Below are 13,959 nucleotides of genomic sequence, written 5' to 3'. Positions count from 1 at the left end.
CTGTAATTGGAATATACTTGGGATTTACTATTTTGAGAGATGGCTGATGTTTAGAGAAGTCTACATATTACAACCACAGCTATCATTGGAACGAAACTAGGAAAACATAAACTTGTGTTATTTCAAATGCACGGAGCTACCTTTTCAAGTACTTTGGCTATTCGAGTACCAACTTGTTCTAAAGACTGTGGTGGATATCGGTCTTTTCCAAGATTCTGCAGTACCTGTGAATCAAGAAAAAACAAAGATTCTGATATAATTTCTATCAAATTGGCCTGACAGAAATAGATACAATCTTTTTCATTCTGAAAGGCTGAGTCCAGTAGTCTTGCAGATTTCAAGTCTGCAAGTAATACACATGGTTAAAAATTAGTATTTCCAAATCTGTGCATACAAAAACCTTTAAGAATATTTTAGTTTAATGATTAAGATTTACAATTTACAAACCTGGAATCCTCAATTTTGAAAACTGTAAGAAGCTCAGGAGCAGATCCTATGATAAAATCTATTAACCATGGTAGACTTTTCAGAAATTAGATAATACATCTTTGTCTAAATTTGGGTAAATTTTATTATAACAAATAATTTTATTCTTTCCTCAGTTGCCCAGGGTAATGTTGTTCTCTGCAAACTAAATTCTCCAAAGTCATACATTTCATGCCTAAAAATAGGAAAGTTAAACAAATATTTGTTCCATGAAATCTGAGGATGCAATCTGATTTTCTAAACATCACATGTGTACATGCGTGTGAGCAAACTAGTGGTGCAGAATTGCAAAACTGTTAACCATAGGGAACATTTACCTAGAAAAAGACTTGTAGCTTCCTATCAGCCGAACTTCATATGTACTGAAATCAGCAACTCGTGAATAAATCAAGTAATATTGATTTCAAGTGAGTCTGTTCTAAGCATGCTGTTTTTAGATCGACCCCAAGCCCATATGAGAGCACAACATTACCTCTTTCAGTTGACTCTCTCCCATGTAATGAAGACTGGCTCGATTGGCAACACCATGGAGGTGATCCAAAGTATGCATGCTCGCAGGCAGGTTGGCATAACAGAGAGGCTCCATGGCGGGCTCTTGCAGGGGAGTGGCAAAATCAATGTGCTCCGTGATGCTACAAGAAACAGGATTGTTAAAGTATTACCAAATTTAATGATAATATATACAAATGCTTACCTGTAGACAAAGTGTTTTTTTCCAGATCAAGTGTTCATCCATTGGTTGTGACAGGAATGGACTAATTGGCTTGTTGTCTGAGCCCAATATTGTGGGCTGAGAGCAGTACCTCAGAGCGAGGTTTAAAGCAGCGTCAAACCTAAACCTAAACTATATTTTCTTCGGTTGTCCTGACCAATTCAAAATAGATGTGAAATTACAATTCCTCCTTCATCCCATGTGCATCACCTTGCAAATTTTATAATCTCTCTTGATATTTTTTGACTCATTTGGAGAGATATTCCTTTAACTATTCAAACTTTGTTTTGGACATAACATTACTGCTCACACTTAACTTCCACTCATTTCTGAAGTTAGCCATTAAGTCATGATATTCTGCAATATGCAGAATATTCTGCATATTCTGAGATGACATGTGTGACATTAGAACAAAGACACTCACAGAAGCTCAGACCTCTGTGGATTATTAGCTCCAATAATAGCATTATCAAAGTAAGTGAAAGAATATAATACAGTCACAATTTGGTGTACCAGCCCATTAAGATGAATATTTTAAGCTATACATATCTGTCCCAGTTACGTAATGACCTAATTTTGTTTATAGCAAAAATACTCACTCAATATTTTTAGCAGAAACAGCTAGCCATGTGCTGGCTACAGTAGTAAGATCCATCCTGCGGAACTTAACACACTCATCAGGACTTGGCCAGCCCAAGCTGCGATAGTCTTTCTTTCTTCCTGCAAAGAAGCAAGGTAACCTTTTGAAAACAAGAATCATTTCAATTTTTAAAATTCTTTTTCAATAATGGGAAGTTTAATTATTGGAATAGTATAGTTGGCAAGCCCTTTGCATGTTTTGGAATATATCTATGAATGGATATGCACAGGATTTTACTGCACAATGTGTACAGTATGCTTTTATCACATCCTATTTAATGTGTATATCAAGTGTGTCCTGATGTTCTGAAAAAGTATCGGTCTTGTTTTTAAAAAACGAAAGTATATTACCAGGTGGCCCAGGGGAAGGTATTTTTGGCCCACTGATTTCCAATGCCATTTGGTAAAGGTTTTCATTTACTCCAGCTACTCCTTCCTCTCCATTTCTTCCAGCAGGTTCTTGTGGGTCTATATTTTCTGGTTTGTGTTTCTTCACACGTTTTACTTGAAATGTGATCTGTCAAAATAAAAAAAAATGGTGAAGGTAACAGAACTAAAAATATCAGGCCTGCTGATAAGAACGTAGAAATAAGCTGATTCCTTTCAGACTAAGTTGATTTTCAAGGGCAATTTCCAGAGAGTTTCCTTTTTCTTGATTATTCTGGTTACTCTAATTCTGCTCACATCTTAATACATCAAACATAAGCATATATAACAATAATTTGTTTAGCTCAGAATTCAGTACAGAAGGTTCATCAGAAAAGGCGTTTAATAGTGCCAAAGTGCATAAGCAATGATTATGTACTATTAAAATAGTCTACTCTAGACTATCAGACGTTGCTAAAATCCATATCTTTAGAGCCAAAATGTTATTACAACCAACAATTAACTGTCTAGGGGGAAGCTTCCTGCCTTTGCCTTTGCATGCCCTACTGGCTCTCTATGCTGTCAATGGGCATTTGCAAAAGGTACATTCTGAAGGAGTAAGCACATGTCTATGCATGGAAATATGGGAAAAAGCACATCAGGAAAGAGATGAAACATAGTCTAATTTTAGTCCCATACAAGAAGATATTTTTTAAAAATATTTTTTTTTCCAGGAAGAGCAATTTCTGAGGTTATTTATCAATTAAATTTTAATGCCATCTATCTTCCCTATAAAGTGACTCTGGGCAACTTATTAGTTATAAAACAAATAGAAAAATAACTAAAATATTAAAACATTCAAATTACACATATTAAGATTTAAGGTTATTCTGCAATGATGGAAAAGGCTTGTTCATTATGGTCCATTATGTCTTTAATAATCTGTATTTATGGTCTGGCCAAGAGAAGCAATTTCAATTTGACATTTACATTATACCTTCTTAAAACAGAAAATAGGATTTTTTTCAAAGAAAATGAATATGTATTATATATGAAGGTGATGAACATGATTTACAGTATATTCACATTTTTTCCAAGTCATCCAGTGCCAAGAATCATGATAAACTTTTATTTCAAAAAATTGGCACTGATAAACTAAATTACTGAAAAGAAATGTAAGTGGAAAGTAGAGCATAGCAAAGTAAATGCGGAGGCTAAAGTACACAGAGAGATACGGAAAGATCGATGGGATGAAAAGAAAAAATCAGAAAAGTAGGAATATTAGAGTACTGAGAGCAAAAAAAGCTACAGGCAAATAAAACAAAGGTGGAGAAAAACAAAAAAATGGAAAACTATGGAAGAGGTTGAACAGAGATTGTGAATGATGGTAGCTAAAAGAGGTAAAACAAAATTAAATGAAATATTCCAAATCTATCTTTCATATAACACAGTAACACACGCACACCTTAACTTTTGTTTAAAGTTAAATCAGCCTTGGAAAAAATGATGTACAACCCTTTATCAAAATTATAACCTTTGTACGCTCTCATTCTTATGTGATCACAATTTGGGCCAAAGACAACTTACTCACATCTACAACATTTGCAGTATCAATCACAGCTTTCCCACCTGTTTCCTGACAAGCAAAATCAATTGGGGAAACTGGGTTCAGTTAACAACCATATGATCCACTTAATGACTATGCTAAAATTGTAAAAATCTTGTCCAATCATGTGATAACTTATTTAATGTCTGCATCAGCAAACAACTGAAATTCCAGTCCAAATTATGGTTGTAAATTGAAAACTATCTTATTTTTATTAAATATTTTTAAAGACAAAAAGTAAAACCTAATACACACTTATATAAAGTAAGAAAGAGAGTGCAAGAAAGGGGAAAAAAGAAAAAGAAAAAAGATACAAAGCAGCTTCCAATATTATTTACAGCAGATATAAGTACAATTATAAATATACCTCTTATTCTGTAGTTTCTATAATCTGTTCTAAATATCCATAAATCATATAAGTTTATTTTTTGTTTTATGCAGAAAGCCCATAAAGGGTTTCCAGTCCATAAATGTTTCCATAAATGTAGATATTGTCTTTTCTCTGAGCAAAGAGTTTAATTTAGCCATCTCAGCAAGTTTTATTATATTAACCAATCTTTCTTCCATTATGGGTAGTGCCAAAACTTTCCATATTTGTATATACAATAATCTTGCTGCAGTTATCATGTACAAAACAAAGTTCCATGACTTTTTGTTCAACTGTTTATTCATCGAATCCCTCCACCCCAGAACCCTCTGGTTACAATTGTATATTAAGCTTTAAAATCCTATGGATCAATGTATTTAAATCCAGAATTTTCTAGCATTTTTACACATCCACCAAACTTGATAAAATGTGCCTTCTTGTTGTTCACATTTTCAGTAAGTGCTTTTATATATTCTAGAGAATTTCTCTGGTGACATATACCAATGGTGCGTCATTTTATAAATACTCTCTTTAAGATTATAATAGTGTAAATTTTAATCCTTTAGCCACATATTAAGAGTCCTTACCCATTCAGTTTCACCATCATCACCATCATCCTCTCCACAATCTCCCAAACAGGAGCTGGCGACTCCATCTTGAGAACCTTTCTTGAGGACACGGATCCCTTGCAAGTCCATCCGATGACCTTTTACTTCCAGGGCCCCTTCAAAAGCTTCAAGGGGCCAAGAGTTTTCAAACTCATCCACTAATGCTAGCATCTCCTCAGACATCTGAGCACCTCCCAAGTTTTCTATTTCTTCTGAGTCATTGTTTTCTGCAATAACAGTACCTATGATAGCAGAATCAACAAAATATATTGCTTCGTTTGAAAGTTATTTTATGTTCCAAGTGTTATGATAAAGAAGTGTGACAATTCTGCCATTTCAAAACCAAATGATCAATAGAAAAACATGTTACACTCTTAATCAAAGCTTCAATACTTATTTTTAAGTAAGGTAATGTGCATTGTAAAGGATTTTTTCTTATCCTGAAAAACTCATTATTGGTCTACTAAATAAATATTATTTCAATAAAAAGGCAAAACACAAACTAGTTTATTTTATAGAGATGAACGTATGTATACTGAAGGTTGCAGTGAATTATGAAGAAACAAGATAGAAAGGATATTGATGCTTTTGAATTTTGGCATTGGAGAAAACTGAAAATGCTATGGATTGTCAAGAAAACAAACAGATCAACCTAGAGTTTTCGCTCAAACAAAAATGACAAGACATAATGACTACATTATGAGAAGTTCTAACTCTCTGGAGAAAGTTCTACTGTTGAGAAAGGGGGAAGAAAAAGAAGTGGATAGAATCAGTTATAGTGTGATTGGTATACCGTTGGAAGAACTGAAGGATCCGGTTAGTGACATAATCATGGAGAAAATCTATGTTGGGGTGTCAAACTCTATTTCATTGTGGGACGCATCAGGGTTATGTTTGACCTGGGGGAATGCTGGGGGGGGGGGGGGTAGCCAGCTTGACATCATTCATTTTGGGTGTACCTGTGGTGGCCAAGTGCTAAGGCAGGACTTTACTCAGACCCTCCCTACCACTCATTGTAATCTCCTTCATTCCTTCCCTCTTCATTCTCCTTCTTTTTCCTTCCTTGTTCTCTTCCCATCTTTCTTTTTCTTTGTCCTTCCTCTTTCCCTTTCTCCTTTCCTGTCCATTCTTGGATGCTCAAATGCAAAAGGGAAAACATTTCTCCTTTTGTTTTGTTTTTTTGTTTTGCTAGCCCGCTGCCAGTGAAAACAAAGCCCCATTTTGGGCCATGACAACCTGCAGCGCTCTGACAGCGAAAATGGGGGTCTGTTTTCGCTGGCAGAGGCACTGTGGGCTGGTGCTTCCCTGTTTCCAGGGTGACCCCGCTGGCCAGATTTAAGCATCCCGCCAACTAGATTCAGCCTCTTGGGCCTTGAGTTTGACACCCTTGATCTATGTGATCACTAAGAGTTGACACTGATTTGGTATCAATCAATTTACACTCGTTCAAAGTTCTACAGAACATTATCTTATCAAGCTATTTCTCCCTGTTTTTGTTTAGAACCAATTATATCCTCACAGAGAATATGCCAACATACTGTCTAGTCAGTTCAGAATCCTTACTACATTGTTATTTAAACAAATATTGCCTGTGGCCATTCCTAGAAAAAAATGTGACATAAGAAAGATCTAAAATTCACATGGGTGAAAGTGATCTATTTTCCTGGGGTGTTAAGAACATTTTTTTCCAATTCTCAAAACTTGTTTTGAAGCACTTTGTATAATACTGTTCTCCTGAATATATTTTTATATTTAACATATAGGTCACCAACGTATTGGATGCTAACCTGGAATACAAGTGTGTATGCATGTGTGTATGAAAGAGAGATAAATAAACTTTTATCAACATACCATCTGAAGGGGTCAGAGGGTAAAGTTTAATAAAATTTCAATTGTTTTTCAAGATCTTGCTCTCTTGTGCAGGGGTTTCCATTTCATTTCCTAAAATATATCCACACTGAAATCACCCAAAAGGCAAAAATATATCTGAAGCAGCTGTGCACTTCTCTTTTAAAATTTAATGAAATACAGCATGTTTCCATTATTTGAAGAGAATAGTAATTCCAGAAACTAGAACATTTCAGTAAGATATAAAATTCTTATACACCAGAATTGCTCACGGTAGATTTCCTGCTGGCATAAAAGGAAAAGGATTTGTATGGACCTGCCATCTTCACTGAGGCCAAAGAGAACATTAAGGGCAATGTGAATGGCTCAATGTGAGCTGGCAGTTGCAGAAAGTGCATCGTGCTCATTTGCCTTTGTTGGCTAATGGGGAAGGGAATCGTATAGGCAGTTTTTGGCTTCTGTAGCAAGAAATGATTGTGCTAAAATTAATGGCCCTGCTCACCTATCAGTTCCTCTACCACCCTTGCTTTTCAGTTAAAAACATTAATTCAGAAATATCTGCTTGATTTAATAATAAAACTAAATGTTACTTAGTTGCCTGTATAACTCCTTGGCTCTAGTTAAAACCAGCTAAAATAGAATATATTCCAAATCAGTAACTATTTTATTGATGAGCACGGCTATGCAGTGCTTTAGATTTAATCTCCAAAAGGTGCTTCAGAACATGCAATCCTGGGAAGACAGACAGCTGTTTTATGATCTTACAACTGTGCTCTAATACACTGTATTATCTACTAATTATATGTTGCAAAACTCAAGATTGTCCTATACATAACCTTCTTTTAAAGTTCAGAGTAACATGCATCCTATTGCTTTATCATCACAGAATCCCCTGCATTTAGATGAGACACTAGCTTAGTGGTTTGACCTATGATATGCAAAGGTTTTAATTATAAAAATTGTAAATAATTTAGTACAAATTGAAAAATGTTTGTACTGTTCTTATTCATCTTAGTATGCAATCTAATTTTGACCAAAACTATGTATAGGTGTTGCACAGTTATTCTGACAAATAGTCAGTGGTCTAGGTCTCCATGAATTTAAAATTAAATGAACCTTTTAGGACCTGAATCACCTGGTCAAGTTATTTACACCATAAGCAGAAAGTTTAGCACGATTTCTTACAAGCACTATATGTACAAATATAAAATGTATTTGCAAATGTATTTTTAAGTCATTAAAACTACACTGTCATAGCTGCTTTTGCCTAAAGGTTATATTGATTCTGAGTATTCACTTACTTTCTAAAGTCAAAGAGGATGAATCCCCTGCTGAACCATGAACCTGATCTGTCAAATCATCTTCAGCAGCCGTTTTAAGAGTTTCTTCTATTAATATGATATCAGAATCCTGTGGGTTAAAGTATTTCTGCTTAGCATGGCTGTCATCTTGACTCTTCTCATGACAGTAGCCTGTGAGATATGCACAGAAAAAGAGAGATTGCAGACATGATTCCCTCAGGGCAAACCACTTGCTACATCTCTTGAATTATTGATATACAGAAGTAAAAGGCCTAAAGGGAAGAATAAATATATACAATGCTGTGAGATTAATGGATGTCAACCTGCAACATTGTTTGGATAGATTCCTTGGTGGTTTAACATCTTTATCATGCTAAGGGCACAATGACAGCTTCCCATGGTATTGACATGATACCACAGAGTACCCAGGAAATTTTACAGGGAAAAGGCAAATATTTCTCCCTTCCTCCTCAATATTCATGACTGAACTCCATTACAAGTCAAATAGCATTTCAGGAGGATGGCATATCCATCTCTGAGAAAATATAAAGTGTGGAAAACTTGAGATACCATATAAATTAGATAATACACTATGATAAACTAAAACAAGATCTAAGATTTATACCCTAAATTAGAATTCCACTTTAATATGCTGTTCCTTTAATATGCTGTTTAATATCTTTGCTCCATTTAGTTACAGAACAAAAGGAGCATCTAATGCTACTTTATGCAAAAGTTTAATTAAGGAATATGGTATAATCCAATTCAATCATTTTATGCACAATTGAAGATAATGACAACATTTTAAAGATGCTGTGGTAGAAAAGACTGGATCCTATCAGAATACATACAGTATCTTGATATATAAGATCCATAACAGATATGCCGCTCCTGCAAACCCAACTGAACTTTTAAGCACTTACTGCATGTGAGGCTCATATGAACATGTTTATGGAAAAGAACACTGGTAGGATGTAATGGCAGCTTTCTATGACATGGGGATAAACAACCCATAGCCACAAGTAGCTGCCACACCATCTCTTTTTTGGCAGTTAATAAGAGATTCCAGAAATTGCAGAGCAATTTGGCAATAAACTGTCTATTTTTTTGTACTCCTATAAATCACGCAGTTTATTTTTGGATGGAAATTATGAACCAGAGATATGATTTTCTGTCATTTCTGGGCAAATAAGCAATTAAAAACACATATGATTCATGGTGTTGCAGTGGTTAGAATGCCATATTGCAGGCTAATTCAGCCGGCTGCCAGCAGTTTGATTCTCACTAACTCTAGGTTGACTTGGCCTTCCATCCTTCCGAGATCGGTAAAATGAGGGCCCAGATTATTGTGGGCATTATGCTGACTTTGTAAACTGCTTAGAGAGGGCTGTAAAGAACTGTAAAGTGGTATGTAAGTCTAAATGCTAATGTTATATGTCTTTTACACAGCAAGTTAAATTAATATGGCACAAATGGGACATATGAGCACAAACCTTTTCTCTGCTCCTCTAAGAATGTATTGCGATGGATAATATCACAATCTCTTTTAAAACATCCTTTTGACCATTAGTAATGGTTAAATTGGCAACCTAATTAGTTTCACCTATGTTTCTTCTTGCATCATTGGCTATAACAGGATTATTTTTGGGGGTGATGTGGGCAGAGATCAAATGAGGCCCAACATAAAAAAATGGCTTTCTAAATTTAAATTACGAAGATCATCAACAGATAAGAAAGGCTACAAAATGCTATTTGCAAGGCTTCTCAGGTTATGTTGAAGCAACATATAGAACAGAATAATAAGTAGTGTTGTGGCCTGAATTTCAATTAATGCCTCAAAAATAACCCAATGTCCTTTAAAAGACAGAGGAGAATAAATACTGAATGATGACAACTTAAAGTTGGCAAACTTTTGTAATCTAAACTGTAGTTTAAAAATCTTATTTCATATTATTTTTTTTCTCACCATAATTTATTCTTTTGCAAAAATCAGCTGTAGGAATAATTATTTACTTCTGACTAGGTAGTAAATATTTCATACTTATTCAATGCCTTATGAATAATACAGAATATTCTTTATGGCAAAACTCACTGTTCATATTTTCTTTAATTTTAAGCATTATTTGTTTTAAAATATCATAATGTATATCCTGCAATGTGAGATAATTTTTGAATACAGGAAGTCCTTGACTTCATTCAGTTATTGTTCAAAATTATGATGGCACTGAAGGGATGCATGACCCCAGCACAAAGTAACTGCCACTGCAATACCCCTGCAATCACAGAGCATATGAAAAGCAACAGGGGGAACAATATATATTATATACGCTTCTAAATGTAAAACCTACTTATTTATCTACAGTTATAAATTAGATCCATATGTTATAAATATATAGTTCTTGAATATTTATGAGATGACCAAAATTATTAATAAAAGCCAGAAGTATAATCCACATGAAAACAAATTATGCTCCTATTAGAAGCATTAATGCTCCTATTAGAAGCATCTTAATATCTGTCCTGCTGTCAAAATTTTTACAAACAAAAACAGGGAATGGTATAGTTCTTATCACCCTGGGTTTTGTTTTAGTATGTGTTTAAAATATAATAATAGGCTATTGCTTCCAAAATATACAAGAAATCTAGCACAAAAAAGACACATATCCTTATAATTATGCAGATTTTAACTGCAGAGTTCTTTGGCTAAAACTGCCATTTCACAATTTTTAAATAGGGGAATCTGCATTTAGCAACCAGGAAATGGATGAAATATTAGGGTTTAAGAACCATAAGCTGTAAATACCCATATGATGTATTGTAGTGTTATGTGTATTTTCTGTTTTTAGCCCAAGAACTTCTTTGCATTTACAATTGCTTATTCTTCTCCAGTTGTATACTACTTCCATTCTCCATTAAATATCTGCAAACATGTAACATGTAAATAAGAAGACATGTAAATAAGAAGAAAGGAAGCAGATATTTAATGGAGAATGGAAGTAGTATACACCTGGAGAAGAATAAGCAATTGTAAATGCAAAGAAGTTTTTGTCTTGCTCCTTCAATTCTGAAACTTTTCAGTTTTCAGGATGAATGGATTTCAATGCCTAGAATTTCTCCTTCCAGTCATTTTATTTGGGGAATTCTGGGAGTTGAAGTCCACACATGTTAAAGTTGCTAAGGTTGAGAAACACCGGGCAAGCATAATGACCAAAAATAACTATAGAAACTATGGAAAAATGTAACTGAGCATTACACTGTTAGGATATTAATTTGGGAATATTTTCAATAGTAGCTTACCACTGCAGGTGGAAGATGTGATGTTGTACAGAAATGGATAGAACTGCAAACAACGGATCAGCTTCAGGTTCCTCTCACACTCAAGACATTTGGTGGCAATATCTAGAGCATTTCTGAAAACCTGTAAAGCCCCACTGACATTCTTCAGAGCCAAATAGGCATTTCCTAAGCTCAAAAAAGTCAGAGGCTAAAAGGAGAAAAACAAACTTTTCTCAGTATAGAAACAAGGGAAGGCCAGAATTTCACTTGCATATATTAATTATGTAGCTTTAACTTTTCCAAGAGATTCCACCATCCCCCTCCCCAATCTTCTAAAAACACTTCTACTGCTAAGTGATAAAAAGAACTGGAATTTTTACACTAATTACTTTCTTGGGCTTTCTTTTTTTAAACAAAATAATTTAGGCTATATACATTCTTATATTAATACAACTTTAATTTCAAATGAATACCAAAAATACTGAATGGCTAATAGGATGAGAAGGAACAGATTCTCTCTACTAGAATGAGGTTATCCATCTAGTTGTTTAATAACAAGAAGGTTATTCTCAGTCTAGCACAGAGAATCTGTTCCTTCTCATTCTATAATACATTTCTTGGATCCTAAGTATAGCTCATAAACCATGTCTAATTCTAATCCTTCCAGGGAATCTGAAACCTTCTGGGCAAGAAGGACAAAAGCCAAAATTAGAAAATAGCTACTTTCATCTTATGTATTTAAAGTTATTTTTCATAGTTTTCCTGGTTTACACTAGATAAGAAGTAACAGTCATACATTCATTTCCTAGCACAAAATACAGGTGATCCTCGAGGTACAAGCCTAATGGAGCCTACCCATTAGGATCACAAGGCAAAAAATTCATCAAATGAATCAGACTCAATTTCATGAATTTTAAAAATCAAATCGGTTAATTGAATCAAATGGGCTGTTAAATGAACAAAGATTTGTGTTACTATTTCCTCCAATTCGTTAACTGAACAGAGAGGATGCCGCCCACCCATTAGCTGTTTCTGTTGCAGCCTTCCGCTCAGGAATTAAATTGCCTCCAAGCAGGCTCCCAAAGCTCCCCACTTGCAATTGCTTTTTAAAAAAGAAATCACTAGCTGCTAGTCAGCTCAAGTGTCTCCAGGCAGCTGCCTGGGATGGTGGTGGCGAATTAACAGAACTCTCAGCTTGAGTTGCTTTAAAAAAAATACTTGCCCCTGCTAAGCTCAAAACAAAACAAAACAACAAAAACAAACAAAAAAACCCCCACCAAATTTGGCACCGGCTGCAAAATCATAGATCTTGTTTGGCTATGTGACCAGGGGGGAAAAAAACCCGCTGCCGGCTTCAGGAAATTGCATGTCATAACCTTGAACGGCAAAGGGAAGTCACAGAATTAAAAATGGCTGCCCCTGCAGCAGTGAATGAATCCAAGTCACATGGCTACATAGGGCTCTTTTTGAATTTCTAACATAAATACTTTTTCTGGATAAATTTGTTCTTCTGAAAATCTTCCTAAAAATGATAGAATCTGGGTCTGGGGGATTACCTGTAGTACAAAAGCCTGCTTTTCAAAGTTTGAATAAAAGTACTTCCACATTTCCATTTGAAACTCTTATTAAACAGCAAAAGTGGAGATAAGAAATCTTGTTTTTCTCTTCTGAGAAAAATCACTTACCTCAGAATCATTGATGGCTAAAGCTTTGTGGAGAAGCTTGCTGGCATCTAGGTGAAGGCCATAATGAATGAGAAGGTTTGCTAGGTTGACTAAAGGGATATCTTGAAATTCATGAGGGGTCAAGTTAAATGCTTTTCGTAAACAGGTGAAGGCAAACGTGCCATTTCCAAGTGCACGCCAATAAAGGCTAGCCTCATTGAGTACCAGCCATAAAGGTTCCCTTGCCTAAAAGTCGATGAAAAAAGAAAAAAAAGATTATTATTAATTACACTGTTAGTTGCAGTGTTTACCCTTTGTCAATCTAGCTGAAAATACAGGTTTAAAGCATTTCCATTAATTAACAAAATGTCATGCTTACAATAGCAAGTTGCATATATAATCAAAATTCTTTTATTGGAAGGAATGGGGCTTTTCCTTGCTTTCCAGAGAGACTAAAGTAATGTTTTAGATTTTCCTACCTTTAAAAGTAGCATTTATTAATAACATGAAAAATGGCAACATCTAGGGAAAAGACTAGGAAGGGAGATACGTTTAACTCTACAATAGTGAACTGTAAAGAAGCTGCATGTAGTGCCTGAATGTTTTGATTCCAGCTTCTACAGTCATCCTAAGGTTGTTATTAAATTGTCATTTTAATATATTAGTTACATTTAATTTTAATTATTTTAATGGTAAATTAAGTAAAATAACATTTAAATTTTGCCTTTGCCAGCCCACTATTTTTGAAGCAAGGATCTCTATCATGCCAATGAAAGGCTAAACATGGTCATCACCCAAAATCTGTGTATATTTTAAGAATCCAGAAGTAATGGTGGCAGTGACTTTGCAAATTATTTACTCCAACTTCCAGCTCAGTGCAGGAATCCACTAGTACAGCATCCCTGACTTCTGATTTGAAAGTACAATGACAATCTCCCTCAGATTTGACTGAGTTATATGAATAAAAAAACCTGTTCTACTATGAAGAAGTGCATGCAAATCCAATTAATTATCGGTCATTTTGAATGCCCTCTTAAGTAAAAAGGCAGAGCATAAATTAATAACAATAAATGCAGGTTTAACTTT

General features: G+C 34.8%; 1 protein-coding gene across 2 annotated transcripts in view; it reads right to left on the bottom strand.

Moving 5' to 3' along the window:
- Nucleotides 1-13,959, bottom strand: part of TTC17 (tetratricopeptide repeat domain 17) — a 45,566-nt gene that overhangs the window by 5,547 nt on the left and 26,060 nt on the right. For both annotated transcript variants that reach the window (XM_026707343.2, XM_026707336.2), the window contains exons 15-22: nucleotides 12,895-13,119; nucleotides 11,231-11,417; nucleotides 7,934-8,104; nucleotides 4,764-5,026; nucleotides 2,189-2,354; nucleotides 1,798-1,918; nucleotides 959-1,118; nucleotides 141-224 (exon numbers count right to left, since the gene is read on the bottom strand). In XM_026707343.2, the coding sequence (XP_026563128.2) occupies nucleotides 141-224; nucleotides 959-1,118; nucleotides 1,798-1,918; nucleotides 2,189-2,354; nucleotides 4,764-5,026; nucleotides 7,934-8,104; nucleotides 11,231-11,417; nucleotides 12,895-13,119 (1,377 nt within the window). The remainder of the gene's footprint in view (nucleotides 1-140; nucleotides 225-958; nucleotides 1,119-1,797; nucleotides 1,919-2,188; nucleotides 2,355-4,763; nucleotides 5,027-7,933; nucleotides 8,105-11,230; nucleotides 11,418-12,894; nucleotides 13,120-13,959) is intronic.

The sequence above is a fragment of the Pseudonaja textilis genome, chromosome 1 (assembly GCF_049901715.1).
Source record: "Pseudonaja textilis isolate UNSWEBS1 chromosome 1, rPseTex1.2, whole genome shotgun sequence".
Taxonomy (NCBI): Eukaryota; Metazoa; Chordata; class Lepidosauria; order Squamata; family Elapidae; genus Pseudonaja; species Pseudonaja textilis.
Note: the sequence above shows the minus strand (reverse complement) of the source record. Positions and strands in the feature narration are given on the sequence as shown.